At 32.0% G+C, this 21,647-nt stretch overlaps 1 protein-coding gene across 2 annotated transcripts in view; it reads left to right on the top strand.

Annotated features, from left to right (window-relative positions):
• LOC139512745 (neuroendocrine convertase 2-like) overlaps positions 1–21,647 on the top strand; it is a 63,519-nt gene that overhangs the window by 7,092 nt on the left and 34,780 nt on the right. For both annotated transcript variants that reach the window (XM_071300609.1, XM_071300610.1), the window contains exons 8-18: positions 3,761–3,903; positions 4,307–4,392; positions 8,570–8,742; positions 10,953–11,082; positions 12,192–12,292; positions 13,013–13,113; positions 14,809–14,921; positions 15,875–15,992; positions 16,662–16,936; positions 17,886–17,972; positions 21,595–21,633. In XM_071300609.1, coding sequence (XP_071156710.1) covers positions 3,761–3,903; positions 4,307–4,392; positions 8,570–8,742; positions 10,953–11,082; positions 12,192–12,292; positions 13,013–13,113; positions 14,809–14,921; positions 15,875–15,992; positions 16,662–16,936; positions 17,886–17,972; positions 21,595–21,633 — 1,366 coding nt within the window. The remainder of the gene's footprint in view (positions 1–3,760; positions 3,904–4,306; positions 4,393–8,569; positions 8,743–10,952; positions 11,083–12,191; positions 12,293–13,012; positions 13,114–14,808; positions 14,922–15,874; positions 15,993–16,661; positions 16,937–17,885; positions 17,973–21,594; positions 21,634–21,647) is intronic.

The raw sequence follows: 21,647 nt of genomic DNA, 5'->3' as shown, positions 1-21,647 counted from the left end.
TGTACAATCAATTTATAACAGTCTTTTAAAAAGTTTGTTGTGTATAACCATAACTGGATTTTTTTCATTCCTGTTTATTTTGTTCGAGTATCAACACCTTTCAGAGAAAAAACATCGGCTATTATAAAAGTACATTATCTGAAATAAGATAACAGTGATTTGAATGTAGATTTCTGCCTTATTCTGCTTCAGTGGTGTTATGATTTTTGAATACGTATGGTCGCCATGACACATAGGTAGTCATCATATTAGTGAATTATAGACAAAGTCATATATAATACGAAACCTGTATCTGTTATAAATTATTATATAGTTACTCTGAAAACTGATATATAATTTCAAATTTGATAAAAATACACCAAGATAATGCTTAAGGATGTATTCTTCTGACATTTCAGTCTCATTGAAATCTCGTTCTGGAATTATTTCCAAAACATGTGATATAAGTGAAAAACAGCAACGAATTTGATAATCATCATAATCAAACTTTACTATGTGAAAGAATTGTGCATTTCCAATAAGTAGTTTTTGAGTTAGGAAATTTTCAAATTTTATTACTTATCAAGTCAGTCTTTTTTAGTGAAATTTAAAAAAAAAATGGGTTAGGGGTACAAAAATTTTTTTTTCTTTCAGAAATATAAACATCCCATATAACTTTTTCTTTTCAAATTTCATAGACATGCATTTTTTCCAATCATTTATAACAAGGAAGTTGAACAAAAATGCGTTTTGTTCTTGAAACAGAGAAAAATCACAAGTTTACAAAATTGACAATATGGTAAATTTGACACGAAAAAGCATCAAATTATGATAAAACTTTCTTATATTAACACCTACCTTTTAGTTGAATTTATTCAGATTGGTCCTTTCATCTTTATTGAGAGTATGAAAAAAAGTTTAATTGTGGAACTGTGATTTTGTTTCACGATAATAGCCCAAAAATGGGTAAAAATTGATGAAAAATGAAAAAATCATCAAAATTTGATACATTCAAAGGGCCGTAGCAAAAAAAGAAGCGCACCACCATATGCATTTTTCTTCACCAATTGTTTTTTTACAGTCATATAAACCCAAAAATCAGGTTTAGAAAAAAAGTTTAATTCTAGAAATTTTTGGCTCCTTCGAGGTGTACATCCTTAATGCCCGCGTCACACTGTCCCGATTTTTACGCCGATGGCAACACGATTATGGAAATTTTCAAAATCGGGACTGATCGTATCCAGATCGGGCTATTCGTAGTGCCATCTTTAACCATCGTAGAACCATCGGTCACTTTTTCTAGCCTTCGGGGACAACTTCGGGAAGGGTTCTAAATTTTTTAACATGTTAAAAAATTCCCGAAGGTGCGTCCGATGTTGAGGGTTCGTATTCAGTTCGTATCACCATCCTCACCATCGTAATGTCACCGGGAATGCATCTTTGAACATCGTATTGCATTCGTGTTTCCATCGTTTCCATCGGGCAGTTTTGACATTACGATGTCTACACGAATGAATCACGAAGCTACCCGAAGGTCTTACAATGGCAACACGACTTCGTAAAGACCTCGTAATCCCGTCGTGTTGCCATCGAATAAAAGTACGAAGGCGACAAGATGGAACTACGACGGCAATGAATTCAGCTAAATGTAAGTTAATTTTCGCACTAAAATACATTTAAAGTGCCATGCGCGATATGCACTGGTCAGTCTAATACGACAGTTAAGAAAGACGTTCACAAAACATGGAGCTCATATCATATGATTCTATGAGAACAAGAAAGGCGACAGCGTTGTTTCTATTTATTCAAATGGAACAAGAAGAGCAGCTATTACAGGCTCAGGATTTACTTTTACAAGTAAAATATTATTTTTTGTCAATTTTTCATATCAAGTAACATAATGAAAATCATAAACGCGCCTCGTACACCAACGCTACAGGTACACGTATATAGGGAAACCAACTTTTTCTTCATTATTCTGATTTTTTATGTATCGTCTGAGTTGTCGTCACACGAATGTTTACTCCATAACCTTTTTGTTTTCTATATGTCATATTTTGCCGCATTTGTTGCTTTCCCCAACATCCTTCCTTTTGTCTATATTATTATGATATTCTCCTGGAAAGAGCTCTTTTTGAATAAAAGGGATCAACGAACCCATTACCTTACCTTTAAGATAGATCAGTAAATATGGGCATGATTATGGGTGATTATTCAGACTAGTGCACACATTTCACAGTTCAAACAAGGCAATGCCGAGCGTGGCATCCCCTCGTATGTAACATATTGGGGACAAATATGGACGCTATATTTGTATATGACACATGCAGAAAATGGTAAATTGAATATGCATATTTGATACATAAACTATTTTTTTTAGAAATCAACAAAAACATTCAGTAACTGGAAATACCTTTAATATTGTCTTTAGAACAAGCAGGTAAAAAAATGAGCAACCAATTTCCTCTATATTATGCTATTTCAAGGAGAAAAAACAAGTCCATCTGCATGACCTTGACCTTTGGCCTTGAACGTAAAAAAGGTCAGATTATTACAAGGAGGAACAATATACCAAATGTGGTTAAAATCTTTTGAAGCATATTGGTTTTAGAGTGTCCACAAGAGTGATATTGCCTTGTATTACAACTGCCACTGTGATCTTGACCTTTGAACTTTAAAGTCAATAGCGCTTAAAACATTATTAACGAGTAGCACCATACCAAGTTTTGAGCATTTTGGTTCTAGAGTGTCCATAACAATTTTATCTACACGCAACTTACATGTAGTAGGCGAGGGGATAATAAACTAAGCTTTATAAGAATTAGACAAAAAGATCGATTTCCCGCCATGCATGGCAGACTTGTACAGAAACGATATGTTGTCGAAATTCTGTTTTACCCTTCAAGCCCACGATCTTCCGTCTTATGATTAAACCAGAAATTAAATGTACAATATAATATATATTCAATATTGATCAAACAATTTAAAACGCGTGATGCCTTCGGCATATAATTTAAATGCATCGTATTACTAAGCTGTACACGACGTCTTTTAGACATCGTAATCCATCGTGTAGCCTTCGTAACCCATCGTGTAGCCTTCGTGATCCATCGTGTAGGCTTCGGCTGAGATATGAAGCTTAAATACCCGTCTTCGGTTAACCTTCGTATGTCCATCTTTTGCTATCGTATATAATTTCGGCACCATCGTATAGACTTCGTTATTCATCGTACTTGCTTCGGTCACTTTTTTGTATTTTAACGAGATCGGGACCAACTTCGTACGAACTTACAATTTTCGCATTCGGGTGTCCATCGTATATAAAAATCGGGACAGTGTGACGCGGGCATAAGTACCGGGATCATATTCCATGCATCTGATTTGGTCCCTTTTCAATCAAGCCAAACGTATCGAATTATTGATAGTAAACACTTTTTACACTACATCATCATGGCATTAAAGGGTTTTTGTAACTTTTTTAGTATTATTGCAAATGCATCTGAATCAAAATTCCTGTACCAAGTCAGGAATATGACAGTTGTTATCCATTCGTTTGATGTGTTTGAACTTTTGATTTTGCTATTTGATTTGGGACTTTCCTTTTTGAATTTTCTTTTGAGTTCAGTATTTTTGTGATTTTACTTTTTCCTGTTTCAAATAATTGGCTATCAGCAATAGGTTAATGCTTGCATTTTTCTCAAATTTAATCTGTATCGTACCTTTCCATGGTAGTTCATATCTGTTCGAAATTCATATATTCACACTGAATTAATTTTTAAAGGACGAACAGAGATCGCGTTACAACACATGGAATAGACAACATCAACAAAGTAGGAGACCAGGTTACAACCCACGGTACAGACAACCTCAACAAAGATGGACACCTCGTTACAGCATACAGCACAGACAAAAAGAATCACTAAAGTAAGCTAAAATTCTGCAGTTTGAAATGTTCAACAAAATATGTAACTCTCGTATTCATGAATTAGTTCTGATTTTGAAAAATTCGTTGTTTCAGACATACATTCCAATTTCTTGTTAATCAAATCCAATTTCTAATAATGTTTTAGTAAAACAAAAACAAAAAAATGTTTGTCAATCAATAATATTTTGTACATCAAAATTGCAATATATTCGATACTTATATACAACATTTGATAATGTCCAATTTCCCCTTGTCGACTGAACCAGTTTTTCAAGTACACACAACTCCCGCAGTTTATTGTTTGTTTTTTACCTTGAAAAGTTATTTTGAAGAGATCAGTAATTAACTGCACTGTGAAAGATACTTCTTACACAACATTAAATCTTGTAACTACTTTTTAAGACATGGTACAAGAGTAGCCGGTATTGTGGCAGCGAAAAAAAATGGACGAGGTATAGTTGGAATTGCATTTGGAGCTGAAATTGCTGGCAAGTTTTTCTCAACTTTTAACCAATTTATCTGACTTCAGAGTATTGTTCCTACTGTAGATACTTTTTCTAAGAATCCACTTACCGCTGTTAAGATAACTTTTAACTTACGATCTTGTATCCTCCTTTATCCTGTCAAACGAGTTTTAAATGAAGGGTTCGACTCGCTTTTATTTTCATCGTAAATCATTACATTCTTCAGTCTATCCGTTATAAAACTAGACGATGAAGGCCGACATAAATTAGTATTTGAATTATACTCACCATACCAACAAACTGTATGTCTGTCTCATTGATAATTAGCTTCGGTAATTAATGAAACATATATAATATGTTAGTTTGTTCATTTTCTTTTCTAGTTATTTTGATTTGTAATATTTTAGTTGCTATTTTGTAAAGGAAGATGATGTCGTTCTAGCGTATTATTATATAACAATATCAAAATATAAGAATAAAGAAAAACCAAGACAGCACAATAAAACATTTATTTTAAAAAAACAATTGGTTTATTTACAATATCGTTATAATGAACTGAACCTCTTTACGATTATGGCTACAACATAATAGTTAAAATTACTATAGAATGAAGAAATTGAATATATCAGTACAATGCATTGATAAAATAAAAACCCATATGTCCATTACACTTGCCATCTTTAAAGCACACTTCAATTTTCTTGTTCAGAAATTGTCAATCAATTTTTCTTTATTTGAGTATTAATCGTCTAAATATGCATCTCCTCGAATCTGACCGGCCTCTAATTTTAAAAACGTGTGATATTCAAACCATGAATCTACTTCTTTGATAGTAAAAGGCACATGCAAAATCTTGTCAATCGTTATGGACCCAAATGTTGTAAAACACTTGTCATACTTCCATGACAAATATGTTGCTGTTTTGGCAGATAAAGCCCAAAACAAAGCCGTTTTTGTGTGTAAATCTCATTACATAAACTGCTTGATAAATAAATTAGGTATTGACAATTCATTTGGAAACTCAACATATACCCCTACGATATTCACTTAAGAGGAAATCCTTCATTATCAAAGGTCTGTTCTATGCCTATAAGATACATAAACTATATAAGTGTCCCAACAAACAACGGTACAGTGCTGGGTCTTCCAAGTGCTCCACGAAACCTCTTATTAAATTATTTTAAAACACCAATTTTCATCATCAACTTCAGACTTCAGTGTTATTGTGAAACTAAAAGATGAATTGAAAGAGTTGGTTTTGCTTTGTTTAATAAAAACGAATAGCCGACGTAAATATAAGTATCTTGTCTTATTGAAGGATTAAATCCTACTTTGTAAAATATCACACTGATTCAAACAGAAAATTCTCTGAATCAGAATTATCAAAATGTTTCATTTCTTGAGTTACGAGATATTTGTTTCGTTTGAAGGACTATCGGCATTCCCATGGGAACCAACTGTGTCCTTTTTTGTCGACTGTTCCTTTATTCTTTATAATTATGATTTCACCTTGGGTGTATTTTGCAAAAGTGGTAGAAATTTTGGGTCCTTAATGCTCTTTATCTTCGTACTTGTTTGGTTTTTTTAACACTTATTGTATTCGAGTGTCACTAATGAGTCGTTTTGAGACGAAACACGCGTCTGACGCAAATATAAAATTCAATCCTGTATCTATAATGAGTTTATTTACAACCCCTGGGTTGATGCGACTGTTGGTTGAGTTTTTATTCCCCGGAGGTATTAGCAGTCCAGCAGTAAGCACTTTTGTGTTGAGTTATCATTGATATGTCTATTAAACTAAAAATTAACTGTTAATGCATTTCTACATCAGGAATAGATTACCTTAGCTGTATTTGGCAAAATTTATAGGACATTTTGGTCCCCAATGTACTTTAACTTTGTACTTTATTATGCCTTTTTAAGGATGATGTACCCTTGTGTTGACACAATGCTTAAGGTTCATGTGGACCCTTTGGCTAAAATGGCAAATTTTTCACCTCAAAATTTTCTCTGAGACAAACCTGTGCATCTGGAAAAGATTTAAGGCATAGCATGTCCTTAATAAATATATTTCAAATAGGATTTATGATTTTTTTAAAATAAAGAATTAACAGGATTTTGCAGTGCACTTTTTTTCCATTTCTCCAGATAGTGCTAAAATAAACTAAGTTGGGAAAGAGTTTTGAGAACTTCCCCACAGGTAATAATTGAAGTGAGCTGTATTGATTGGCATGGACAATAGAGGGACAATAAATACCTGACAATAATTGATTATTTAAACTGTGTACCTAAGTGGACCATAACTGTTTGTTAATTTTATTATCTTCTGCAGGGACAAAAAAAAGTGCACTGCAAAATCCAGTGTAGTTTTGAATTTTTTAATTCATACAATATATTTGAATTTTATTTATCTAGGGCATGATATGCCCTAAAATTTTTCAAGATGCACAGGTTTGTCTGTACTCGGAGTAAATTTTGAGGTGAAAACACAGCCATTAAACCAAAGGGTTTACATGAACCTTGACATATGGAACGTTTATAGAAAATCCACAGCTTTTCCCCTTGTAATCTCATATTTGGCAATTCGGTACTTGAAATATAGAGTATTATTTGCTTGCAGTGCTAGCAACGATTTCCTTTAAACAAGTTGATTAATTTAAATATTGTTGAAATCAAATAAATATATGGACCAAAACAAGTACACCTTTTAGGGTTCTCTCGACTTTCGTGGCTCATCACGGGGTATTTTGGAATTTAAAGGTTGTTTAGGACCTTTTGCAAACAATAAACGCCAGCATATCATAGAAACATAAGTAAGTAATGTATGTTCTGAATTTTATAACAATATTCTCTATATTAAAATTTGGTCTTATTTACCACATAATCCCCTTTTCTATTAAATGCACTGAAACAATGCTTTGCACGAAGTTTTCCCTCAGTATATGTACACTATGACCCATCTTTTTTATTCATTATCTCTACTGTTTTGATACTATTGCAGTTTAAAAATTTCAAAATTACATGGCTACAGAAGGGGTCATAAACCTTAACATTTTTGGAATCAAACGTAACGAATGCATCTTTTGTAGACGAAAGGCGCGTCTGCCTCGAATATAAAATTCAATCCTGGTATCAATGATGAGTTTATCTAAATACAGGAACTTCTTTAGGAAGAAAGACAAGACGTTAGCAGTATTCTTTAACTTTAATTACCGTTTTATAAATGGTGTACTCTCACAAAATAATTCAAACTTTGGTGACTATGTTGAACGAATCTTTTCAATCGAACTAAATGTATAGGATATGACAGATACAGTTAAGTCTGTCTCATATTTTAACTTACATCTAGAAATTGGAAATAAAGGTCGGTTGGAAACATAACTTTACGACAAAAGAGACAGTTTCAGCTTCCCAATTGGTGTACGGATTATATATCTTCAAATTGATACTATTTTCCCGAGCCTTTACTTTCTATCATGATTTCCTTGATAGAGGGCTGCTGCTTACAAGGCAGCTATTAAACCCAATTAAACCCAGAGTTCCAAATCGTGAAGCTGAAATCATCCCTTCGTTTATGAACGCCTTCCCGATGTCGTTGACCGTTACGAAATATCCGTTTCACAGATGATACCGACTATGTTCCGTGTGTCGTAACTATAATCCTGTTTGCGACCCACCTAATTAGACTTATTACCAGGTTTGTACTTCCATACACAACACCACGGGTGCCACATGTGGAGCAGGATCTGCTTGCTTTTGGAGCACATGAATAACCCCCAGTTTTGAGTGAAGTTTGTGTTGCTAAGTCTTTTTTTGTATGTTTGTTTTTTTGTACTTTTTAGTCTCTTTGCCTTTTTATCTTTTTAGCCATGGCGTTGTCAGTTAACCTCCGATTTATAAGTTTAAATTTACCTCTGGTCTATTTCGCTCTTCTTTTAGTACAAAACACGCGCATGGCGTACATCATTATAAGCCTTGTATATGTAATAAGTTTGTTTATAGTGAAAATTATTCAAATAATTATAAAATTCCAATAAAAAGAAATATTCTGTGATTAATTTTTAGATTTTTAGTTTCTATTCGTTCTCTAGTTACTCAGGGTCCTTCGTTTTACAAGAGGGAATGAAATAACAATCAAACAGTGCGGGGTACATAATAAACTTTGTAATAAAACAAATAATCATTTTGTTTCTTTTTGCAGATATAACAATAGCATCATCAGCGGTATTTGAAAGTTTCAATGCATATTTACTTATACATCGTAGTGCTGATATCGATATATACAGTTGTAGCTTTGCTAACTTCCATACTGGAACGAAGACATATCCTCTGCTTCCCATTCAAAAAAATGCTCTGGAATACGGAACAACTTATGTAATTATATATAAACATAACAGTAAAATATTATTGTTATCTTTTTATCATAAATAAAGGCAATAGTAGTATACCGCTGTTCAAATAAACTATCTTACCATCTTTAGCTGGAATGTGATCTATCGAATTATTCTTATAAACGGGTTTGTACAATGTACCTACATGACGATTAAGACGAGTGCTTACGATTCCCGATCACATGAGATCACGACCGGTTTATGATTTGTATATAAAAAAGAAGATGTGGTATGTGGTTTGTGGTTTGATTTGTGTTACTCAGTCTTTAGTTGTCCATGGTGTGATTTGTATACAGTTTTAGTCTTTTTGGTTGGTTTTCGTTTTTTAACCATTACATTGTCAGCTTGTTTTCGACATAGGACTGTGAATACCCCTTTTGGTATCTTTAACTTTTCTTTATTTATCGGAATATTACAATATACGATACATTGTACATAACATTAATGATCTAAAAGTCTAACTTGAATGAGGTACACAATGAAATGATGTGATTATTTCAGGGACATCTTTATTTAGTTGTTATATGCATTCATTTATTTATTTATTGTAAATAAGTAATCACTTCTTGGTGAATCATGTCATGCATATAATTCATCCTTATAAAATTGATAAAAATCTGATTATCTAATTAACTCACACATTTTAGAAACATTGTTATTGTTTTTTAAAAAGTACAATGAAGTGTCTGATACAAACAATAAATGTTTTCCAAAAAGATACCAGAGGGAAAGTCAACCTTGTAGATCGAAAATCAACTGACAACTCCATGGCTAAAAAAGAAAAACACATACAGACAAATAATTGTTCACAACACACAACATAGAAAACTAAAAACTAAACAATCCAAACCACACCATAACTGGGAGTGATCTCTGGTGCTCAGTTGCTCCGGAAAAGTAGGCAGATCTTGCTCCCCATGAGGCCCCGTCGTGTTGCTCTTTTTATTACAAACCCGTTAAGTAGTTTATTCTCTTTTCTCATTTGTGTAAAGGTTAGGGAATAGTTTTTTTTTGTAAAAGGGGGGGGGGGGGGGGGTAAAAACTTAATTTAGAACATTTGTATAAACTGAAAATACACATGCATGATAAAAATAGAACATGTTGTTGTTTTTTTTTTTTATCTATTCCTATTTCGAAGGTATAGCGAAATTATATTCTTTCATTGTCTTTTGATATGTCATTGATAAGTATTGAAAACAATTTTTAAGCAAAAACTTTCTTTAAAGTCTTAATATTGATAACTTTTAAACAATAAGGTCTAAGAGGTATGGAAGAAAGGGGAGAGTGAAACAAATAATGTTACAATGTCGGGGCATTGTAAAACCGACACTACATTATGGATTGCTGTCATTGTTGAAGTCCGTATGGTTGCCTTCAATGACTGCTTACATCCACTTCATTCAGTAAGGTAGCTGGGGTGTCTAAATTTTCGACGATAGGTTATTCGTTATTTCTGTAAAAGGCTTTTCGGTCTATGTAATTTAAAATTTTGATATAAAAACTGTTGATCACAGACCTTTGTTTTTTCATAACAATACAATGAAATTAACAACATTTGGGGTATTTTTTTTTATATATATACACATATAGAGGAAACTTGAGTTTGTGAGGAAACATGAAACGATAGAATTGGATAAAATTCGATGAAAGATTTGCTTTTAATTAATATATACTTCTGAAATATCTAAAAAAAAAATCAAAAAAAGGTACGGGCCTTATTTTCTTGAAATATCCCAAAATTCATTCATAGTTCAATCTTTTTAAGTTTTTGGTATGTTGTTGTTTATTGATTGATACTAGGTAAAATTATCTTAAAACAAAAAAAAATATTTTTGCAACATGACTAGAACGGACGCTTAGATAAAACAAACCCACCCGAACTACCTTAAACTGTGGCTGATAGTTGTCTCATTTGCAATTATACCACATCTTTTTATCTTTAAATTGTATTAAAAACCCAATTCATTTGCATACAGGCACAATTTGTATGGCCTTATACACAAGATAAACTGGTATAGCATTACATAAGTGATCTCATTTCCAACTTTCGAAGCAAGATTGTCGACTCTACGAATATTCCCGATCCGAAATCCTGAGTTTATTGCCGTCTTTATGAGCTTTGGTTTTTGCTTCAAAGTTGTTTCCTAGCATTACACTGGATATAAATAATGTATTGTATTTTTATATGATCAGGGAAGAGGTCGTCTTGGATCTGTTTATGTTTTTGCTACTGGAAATAGTGGCGGAGAAGAAAACGATGTCTTTCGTGATAGTTGTTCTTATGACAGACTGGTGACCAATAGATTCGTGATTTCTGTAGCAGGTACTCGCTCAAAATTTTTATCAACACTTGTCTTTCAATTGTAAACCTAAAATTTATTTAACAAATAAAGCATTTGTCTCTCTTATTGTATAAAATATACATGAAGAGAGCACATTAAATCACCAAAAATCTTTCTTAAGGTAGTATGGTGGTGTGTAAAAAAAAATAATAGAATTTGTTCATACTTTGTCCAAACATAGTATATATTGATATATGTTCACCGCACATTTTCTCAAGCTACAGCTTGGGACAAAATGACACATTTTGTATCGATTATACAAGAAAAACATCATTATAAGATTAGAAGCTAAAATAAATGATAGAATTGTTAATTAAAATACCTAAAAATAGCTTTTAGAAAATGCGTTGGGAATATCAAAAAGAAAAGAAAGGGTCGATGTACGTTTTTCTGGTTTAAATACAAAATAGGAACATTCAATGTAGATTCCTTCAGAAAATGCACTCTTTAAGAGTTACCTTCCCTTAAAATGCAATTTTAAAAACATTAAAAAACAATCAAAAATAATCTACACTTGTAAAAATATGGTAAGTGATAATCTAATATTTTTTTCGTTGAAATGAAAATTCACATTAGTTATCTGCATTCCTGCATCAAATTGCTCGATAATCTGGACCTTAGGGTCTCTGTTTAGTACAATCTGAAATGGTGAAAGACACCCATACCATCTTAAACTTGTCTTAAAACCATCCAATTTTTAATTTATAATACATAGATTTTTCTTTTGAAACAATTCATTGTACATTTCAAACCCTTGGTAGTAATACCTTTTCTTAAACGGTTTACATATAACTGCCAAGAGATCAAATGAAAATCAAATGTCTTTCGTCTCATTTTTTCGTACAGTTGTGTCAAAATGTTCGTGTAAAAAGAAAGTATTTGTTAACCTTACAATAATTTCTGGAACTTTCGTCCATAAAAATGTCATCAAATTTATAAATAACAGTATAGATTCATAAATTATTGGTTAATTGAAAAATCTAGAAAACCTATGACAAATGAATATTTTAAAGGTAAACGTAATTCATATAGAAGAGTGACCGATATTGTGACAATAATGAGGTTTTGTATTTCATTTTTTTCTTCCAAGGGATTCAGCACAACCTTCGAAAACTTCCAAACGGCGAAGCTTGTAGTGCTATGATGGTTGCAGCTTTTACTTCAAAAGCGGGCGACGGTTCATATAAAGTGGTTTGTATGATTATTCATAGAACGCATATTTCGCTTACTACTTTATATTCAAATTAATGTTTTTACAGAAGTCGGAATTTATCAATGTGGACTCAAAAAGAACCCAAAATGTAACTGTTACGAAAACTGTAACGTTCGCTATATATGAATTTGGTTAACAGTAGACTTATTTTAAACACTTACACAGAAGGCAACAACTTATCTGTATACATGTTATTTTTCCAAAAGATTGCTGATTGAAACATAAACCCAATAGCACTCAAGACATTATATTTAAGTCACGAATAAAAGTTTACGAATATACAACACGTGCTTTGAACGTTGTTAATTTCTTTATATACTGTTATGTAATATCTCAGCAAATATATTCTTACATAGTTGATCAACTTATACCTTGAGTTATATACGTACGGTGGACATCAGTAGGATTTTTTTAATTTGATTATTCTGTTGATTCTTTCACTTTTACATAATATCAGATCAAAATAGTTGTGTTTTGAAGTTATTGACTTGTTTCTACTTTAATGAATATAGGATAAACAACTCTTAGCGTTCATAATATTAATAATTCGACTGTCATATTTTAAACTTTAACTCAATATTCTAATTTTCTCTCCATCATCGAGACTTTACCCGTTACTTAAAATGGCACATGTCTATTTGAATGCTTTTATTCATTTGATAAACACATATCATAATAAATAAATGTTTATTTCGTAGGTAACAACAGATATTGGAGACAACACAACCCAAGATTTTAACCAGAACTCAGCAGCAGCACCTATGGTATCAGGTGCTGTAGCTCTTGCATTAAGTGCCAAGTAAGTAAATTGGCAAGTTGTATGCTAAAAATATATGCATGAAAAATATCTTATATCGATGCATTGAGTTTCATTAAAAAGAAATGACTTGTCAGATATTTCACCAACAATTTAATTGCATTAGTCTTTAAATCTTAAACACAATGTTATAACTTTGTTTTAACTAGGTGGTCTATTTCAATCTTGATAAATGACCGAACTTTATATTTAACTGATATTCGCTAATATCTTTCCTGATTAAAACGTTAAACTTCAAATAGAACAGATTGCTTCAACAAAACCTTCCTGTTAAGGTGGTATGGGAGTCTAAAATACAAATGATATAATTTGTTCATACTTTGCCACAACGTTGTATCTATTGATACATGTTGAAAAATATAATAAAAATGATAGGTCACCGCGCATTTTCTCAAGCTTCAGGACGGGACAAAATGACACATTTTGTATGGATTATACAGGAAAAAACACCATTTTGTGATTAGAAACTAAACAAAATGATAGAATTGTTAAATACTTCAGGAAAAGATAGCTTTCAGACACTGCTTTGAGAATATCAAAAGAAAAGATAGGGTCACCGTACGTTTTTTCCGGCTAAAATACAAAATAGGAAAATTCCATACAGAATCCTTCAGAAAATGCACTTTTTTAGAGTTACCTCCCCTTAAAATGCCAATTTAAAAAAAAAAAAAAACAATCAAAAATAATTAACATTTGCAAAAATATCAATATTTAAAAGTTATATTCTTATACATTGGTACTTTTAAATGAAAATGTACATTAAACATCTGCATTCCTGCATCAAATTTTGCTAACTTGATGGAAAATCTGGACCTTTGATTCTCTGTTTTTTACAATCCAAGATGGAGGAAGACACCCATACCACCTTAAGCGTCCTGGTGCAATAAGTGTATTAACCATACCAAAATATGTTCATCAAGAAGTATAAATGAAAACAAGGACGTAAAAATCCCCTCTTCCCATTTTTCCCTTTTGAAGGTTTACTTTGTGCCAAAACTAGTCATTATTATTGGGATTTGTGTTAATTTCAATTCAATGTGTATTCTTTTAAAGCTGCTGACATAAAGTGATATTTTTAATTTTATGAAAAAAAAACGTTTGTTGACTTATACAATATATTCATACTTGGTTTTGATGTGAAGATTTGATAATGACGTTTACATCTGTTTATATCTTCTTAGCATTAAAATCCTTAAATTTATGAAAAAGTAAATCAATGTATTGCTACAATTCATTGTGTCACTTTGGTATATTTTGCCTCTCTCTCATTCAAAATAAAATTAAACAAAACCAAACTTTTCATAAAACACATAAACGTAAACAACGTACACATATATATGATATATTATTATCCTAGAATAGTGTACAAAATATAATGATACATAGAGAATCTGATTTTAATGCCTCAATTGTGTCCGTCTGTCTGTCCAGCTTCAGGTTAAAGTTTTCGATCGAGGTAGTTTTTGATGAAGTTGAAGTCCAATCAACTTTAAACTTAGTACACATGTTTCCTATAATATGATCTTAACTAGAGTTTATACCCCATTTTTGCGGATCACTGAACATAGAAAATGATAGTGCGGAGCTGGCATCCGTGTACTATGGACATTCTTGTTTTCTGTATACATTATGATTTGCTGCATTTCATTGTATTGATTGTATATATTTTTTTCTCAGTGCAGCTTTAACTTATCGAGACATTATGCATCTACTGGTACAGACGTCAGAAAGTCATCTCCGAGATGAAACATATCAATCGAAATTCTTAACAAATGCTGCAAATATCAGGGGTAAATATTTGAAAATACAAAATACAATATAATTTAATTTATAAACAATTGTAATAGAATTTTTGTATCGAAAAATCATTAATTTTGGATGTTTCGCTTCTCCTGATTGGATGACGTTGTTTTGTTTATCAGCTCATAGACATAATTTAGTCATGTGACCGTGACGCGGCTTATTCAGTGTGCACCACATTTTTTATTTTATTTCTTCAGACATGAAAAAAAAATTGCAGTTATTCCTTGATTAATCGATACATGAACAGGTCTTGTCAACCGAAAACTGAATAGGATGTTTGCTCTACATGAATACCTTTTGTTGAAACCATTCAATCTATAACTATATAAAGACGGATACTCGGAATAGAAAATGATCTATCAAATAATCCTGAACATACAAGAAATATTTGCCACTGAATGTAAAGCGAACATAAAATCAGTAAATATTCTTTTTTTATAATTCTATCCAAGTCGAATATCGGAAAATTGCATTGTAACTGTGACGAAATATATTTGTTTCAAGATATGTTTGATGTGATAATTTTTTATTAAACAGTTCGTTGCTGTAAACTACATCATTTAAGTATGTCGAATTTGTTCTAATTTTAACAAAGCAACTATTATATGACCAGAGGAAAAAAAAAATAATATCAAATTGATATTCCAAAAAAAAAAAAAAGACAAATCAGTCTTTTTCCATTAGTAGCCTTTAAAGAAAGACTCAATATATCATCCTTTATTCAATAAGTCCTTATGTGAAGAACCCACTTTCCAATATGTTTTAATTTATATGTGCCTCTGGACGTTGACCAACAATCAATCAATCAAGATATTAATTGTTTAGATCTGAGCGTCACTGATGATCGAGTCTTATGTAGACTAACCGCTTGTCTAGCGTATTAAATTATTATCCTGGTACCGTTGATAACTAGTACCATATGATTTATTTAAAATTTCAGTTTCATCATACTTTGGATTTGGATTACTTGATATCGGCAAACTAGTGGAAAGGAGCAAAACTTGGAATAACGTTCCAAGAAAAGAAAACTGTAGATCAACAACTACGTACAACAAGCGGTAAGAAAATCAAAATTTGGTTAGAACTCCATCATATCTGAATAAAGACAATAGTAGTACGTCGAGATAATATACCAATATCTCACATAAAATAATTCAAACCAGTCGAAATTTCGAGGTTTAGCTAGCTTTAGGACCAGGATAAATCCACCATTTTCTTCATTAGAAAATGCCTATACTAAGTCAGGAACATGACAGTTGTTATCCAATCGGTTGATTTGTCTGAGCTATTGATTTTACCATTTGGTGAGGGACTTTCCTTTTTTAAATTTTCCTCGGAGTTCAGTATTTTTGTTATTTTACTTTTTTTCCAATACTGTTATGATGGTGGTATAGTTTTTAACTATTCCCTATGGGTAAATGTTAACTGATATGTACAATCAAACGACTCATCCAAGGTATATGTTCATCTAGGCAAATTGTTTTAGTAATGAAATATGTTACATTCTGAACTACGAAGAGGTGAAACTTGAAAAAAATTAAACTTTGTAACTAATATTTATCAGTTTTTCGTTATGATTTGAAGGTTGCAATGTTTAATGAATGTATTTTAATAGCAGTGAACATAAATGTTCTAATATGCTTAAAATGTACCTTTACTTGAAATATATGTAATGATAATGTAAAGATAATACATTATAAAAATAATATAACTTGATTTTTTTTAAGACTAAATAGTGGCACAATTGTGATTCAAGTACCTCAATGCCAGGTAAATTATATAGAGCATGTCGAAATATCATTAAAAGTAAACCATCGACATGCGGGTCAGATACAATGGGTTCTTGTATCTCCGTATGGCACAAAGTCTACAATTCTTCCCGGCAGAGGTCTTGATCCTACTACAGAGATGGACATAACTGTCTTAACTGTTCAACTATGGGGAGAAAATCCAATTGGATACTGGACATTAGAACCCACAGCTGTGTTCAATAAAAGTCTTGGTAGGTAAACTATAATCATTTTTTAAAGGCTGAAATATTACTTCTGTGTTGACACGAGTATGCATATAAGCTAGACATCAAACATTTTACCGTTCATTACAATGTGATGTTTATCCATAAGGGGCCAACCAAATTGGGAAAGTGGGGTTGTGTCCAGATTTGTTTTGATTTTTTCGACGCTATCAAACAAATTTGATTTCTTTGAATATTTTTTTCTAGAAAAACCATACCCCTCCCTTAATGCATTTAAGTTAAATGGTCGTTCCCTAAGGGTAGTCAAATCAAAACAAAAGGTGTTATCAAAACGAGAGAGGCTAAACAGACCAGCTTAAAGTTCAAAACCACAAAATGTAAATTGAATAGCAACGCCATGGCTAAAAAATTAAAAAAAAAAACAGCAGACAAACAATAAAACACAAAATATTAAAGACTGAGCGACACGAACTACACCAAAAAATAGGAGTGAACTCTTATGCTCTGGTAGGGTAAAGCAGATCATTTTCCATATAGCATACACTTTTTACGTAAATAAAAATTTCTGTCTCTACCGTTATCTCTGATCATAAAAGCAAAAAAAACATTAAGTTTCTTATAATGCTTTCACTTCAAGCCAATATTTATCTAAAACAGAAATATTTTCTACTGAATAAACACAATAAACTTGACAACTCTGACACTCTTTTATAAACCAGCTTGCTTATCTATATTTTAACCCTTTTAAAGACGAGAAATATACTAGATTTTAGAAAAGTAGGACACAATGGTAATATTTTTTTCTTTCACAAACATAGTTACAGAAAGTAAAAGAAGAACGTAAAACAAATGAGAAAGTCTATATATTTTTTAATATATGACATGTAAATGCCTGTTTTCCTGAATAAATTTGTGGTTTTTAACTATTTGTTTTATATTTTGAAAAAAATATTTTGACAACTGGATTGACTTTTAGATCGGGGAACAGTAGAATCTGTAGAGCTATTAATTCATGGATATAGGTGTTCCCGTGCAGAAGACTGTCTACAAGCTGCTGAACAGGGTAAATAATAGTCTATATCAGTACTGACATTTATATTTTGATAAATCAATAAATCCTTTAACGTAATGTATGATTTGAAAAAAAAGTCAAATTTGAAGAAATTTGCAAGTCGAAATCAAGAAAAACAATATTAAACCTAGACAATTGCTTTCCATCACCGATACAATTAAATACAAAATACAACAATTAGTTAGTGGCAAAGAAGAAAAACCTTGCAAAAACTAGTACTGGACCAACAATAAGTAAATATTCCGAAATGATACACATTAAATATCTCAGTGGTAAATAGTTAATCTAAGAAATATTTGATGCAAGCTATACTTTATTGTAGCTTTAATATATGAAAACATTATATTCGAGATTATTTTTGCACGAGCGAAAGTGAGGTCTAAAATACCACGAAAATAATGCCTACCCATGATAAAACTACAATAAAGTATAGTTTACATCAATTATTTTTATTCTGATTAGAACAAGTAAGGTAATGCTATGTCCGATGTTTATTAGTGTTAAGCGTTTGTGTATGCTCTTCTATGAACCTCCCTTTTAAGATCACCTGGCCTGAAGGGCCAAGTGAGCTTTTCTCATCACCTGGCGTCCGTCGTCCGTCGTCCGTCGTCGTGGTCGTCCGTCGTTAACTTACACAAAACTCTTCTTCTCTGAAACTACTGGGTCAAATTAATCAAAACTTGGCCACAATCATCTTTGGGGTATCTCGTTTAAAAAATGTGTGATGTGAACCGGCCCACCAACAATGATGGCTGCCACGGCGTAAAATAGAACAGAACATAGGGATAAAATGTAGTTTTTGGCTAATAACTCAAAATCAAAGCATTTAGAGCAAATCTGATGCTTTTAAATTGTTAATCAGGTGAAGATCTATCTGCCCTGAAATTTTCAGATGGATCGGACAACCCGTTGTTAGGTTGCTGCCCCTGAATTGGTTATTTGAACGAAATTTTGCCGTTTTTGGTTATTATCGTGAATATTATTATAGATAGAGATAAACTGTTAACAGCAATAATGTTCAGCAAAGTAAGACCTAAAAATAAGTCAGAAAAACCAAAATGGTCAATTGACCCCTTTAGGAGTTATTGTCCTTTATAGTCAATTTTTAACCATTTATCGTAAATCTAAGTAATCTTTTACAAAACAATCTTCTCTTCTGAAACTACTGGGTCAATTTAATCCAAACTTGGCCACAATCATCTTTGGGGTATCTAATTTCAAAAATGAGTGGCGTGACCCGGCCAGTCTACCAAGATGGCCGCCATGGCTAAAAATAGAACATAGGGGTAAAATGCAGTTTTTGGCTTATAACTCAAAAACCAAAGCATTTAGAGCAAATCTGAAGAGATAAAATTGTTTATCAGGTCAAGATTTATCTGCCCTGAAATTTTCAGATGAATCCGACAACCCGTTGTTGGGTTGCTGACCCTGAATTGGTAATTTTAGGGAATTTTTGCTGTTTTTGGTTATTATCTTGAATACTATTATAGATAGAGATAAACTGTAAACAGCAATAATGTACAGCAAAGTAAGACCTAAAAATAAGTCAACATGACCAAAATGGTCAGTTGACCCCCTAAGGAGTTATTGTCCTTTATAGTAAATTTTTAACAATTTTCATAAAATTTGTAAATTTTTACCAACATATTCCACTGAAACTACTGGGCCAAGTTCATTTTAGATAGAAATAATTGTAAGTAGCAGTAAAGTCAGTAAAGTAAGATGTACAAACACATCACCATCACCAAAACACAATTTTGTCATGAACCCATCTGCGTCCTTTGTTTAATATTCACATAGACCAAGGTGAGCGACACAGTCTCTTTAGAGCCTCTAGTTTTCTTTGAAAATAACCAAACAACTTGCAATGTGATTTATCAGAGGGAGGGATTTTGAACAGCCAGCATGAACGTTGTCGTATCTAGGCCAAAAATGTCAATAGTGAATTGTAACCCATTGCAGTCATATTATATGCATTAGTAACAACATGAGCATCAATTAAGAGTTTGAAATTGTTTTCGTTTCGTCCCCGAGCGAATCACCAGCCCAGTAGTCAACACTTCGGTATTGACATGAATATCAATAATGTGGTCATTTTTATAAATTTCATGTTAAAAAACTTTGAATTTTTCGAAAAACTAAGGATTTTCTTATCCCAGTCATAGATTACCTTAGCCGTATTTGGCACAGCTTTTTGGAACTTTGGATCCCCAATGCTCTTCAACTTTGTACTTGTTTGGCTTTATAGATATTTTGATATGAGCGTCACTGATGAATATTATGTAGACGAAACGCGCGTCTTGCGTACTAAATTATAATCCTGGTCTTTTTGATAACTAATTTAAGCTAATGAAATATGTTAAATGCATGTTAATTTGTTAAAACTAATTTTTCTGCATTTGTCCATATACACATGTGCAAACAAATGTTATTGGATTTCGAGCATGGGTTTATTCACAAAGCGAAAGAAGCACGTCATATTAGAATTAAAGTTTTTTTTTCAATTATGAGTTTGCAAATTACTTGTTTTATATTATATCATAATGTCAAGAGAAAATAAACTATATAAAAATATGTCTGTAGCACTTTTGATAATTGTGTTTAATAATGAAAATTTGAGAATTATCAAAAACATATCTCTATAAAAACAGAAGATGTGGTATGATTGCCAATGTGACAACTGTCCACAAGAAACCATAAGACAGATACATTAACAACTATAGGTCACCGTACGGCCTACAACAATGAGCAAAGTCCATACCGCATAGTCAGCTATAAAAAAACCATTATTTTTTTTCGCAATGATAACGTTGTTGTCCATTAGTTTGTTGTGTTTTGTCATTTGATCTGGCCATGTTATTAGAGACTTACCGATTGAATTTTCCTCGGAGTTCAGTGTTTTTGTAATTTTACTTTTTTCCATAACAGGCATTTTCTTTTATCAATGAATACAAAAGTAAGGGCAAGTGATATGTTTGAAAATAAGACAAATATTCACGTACATTAAAAATTATAAAATAATGCATGTCAACATATCTAACAATTCGTAAGGAAAAACAATAAACAAAAAAAGTCTTATTTTATCAATGAAGACTTATAAGGAATTTATTAGCAACGTGTGCAACTGACAAAAAAAGATAACAACAAATTTAAGACAAATTTACTGAAATCGACACAACATAATAATAATGTTCTCCATTCAGAATTTGCAGAACAATACTGTTTGTTTGAGTCTCAACTGATTAGCAACATGTTTTGGTGGTTTTTGATATCTAGATTACATAACTGTGTCCAGATCAGTAATTTTTACTGATTTTGTCACCCCTAGTTTTGAATACGAAACAAAAAACTACAATCAATACTTGACTACCACATATACACAATGTAGTTGGGATGCAATCAGTTTGACGTTTGCACAAAACCCTTTCTTTTTCTTGTCAAGAGCATACGTCATAAAATTAAAACTACATTTGTATTAACAACCCATTGCACTCATATGATCAATAATATATAATAAGTAGAAAATATATGTAAAAAATGATGATCAGGAAGAATGCATTTAAGTTCTGCTGGTAATCATATAAGTTATTGTATCGTTGGTTTTTATTTCTAGATCCAGTACCACAAGCATCCAGAGTTATGCAAGAGCCAGGTATTAGTTTTACA

This window comes from Mytilus edulis, chromosome 2 (genome assembly GCF_963676685.1).
Source record: "Mytilus edulis chromosome 2, xbMytEdul2.2, whole genome shotgun sequence".
NCBI classification, from domain to species: domain Eukaryota; kingdom Metazoa; phylum Mollusca; class Bivalvia; order Mytilida; family Mytilidae; genus Mytilus; species Mytilus edulis.
The sequence above is the reverse complement of the archived record's forward strand: the minus strand, read 5'-3'. Positions and strand labels throughout refer to the sequence as shown.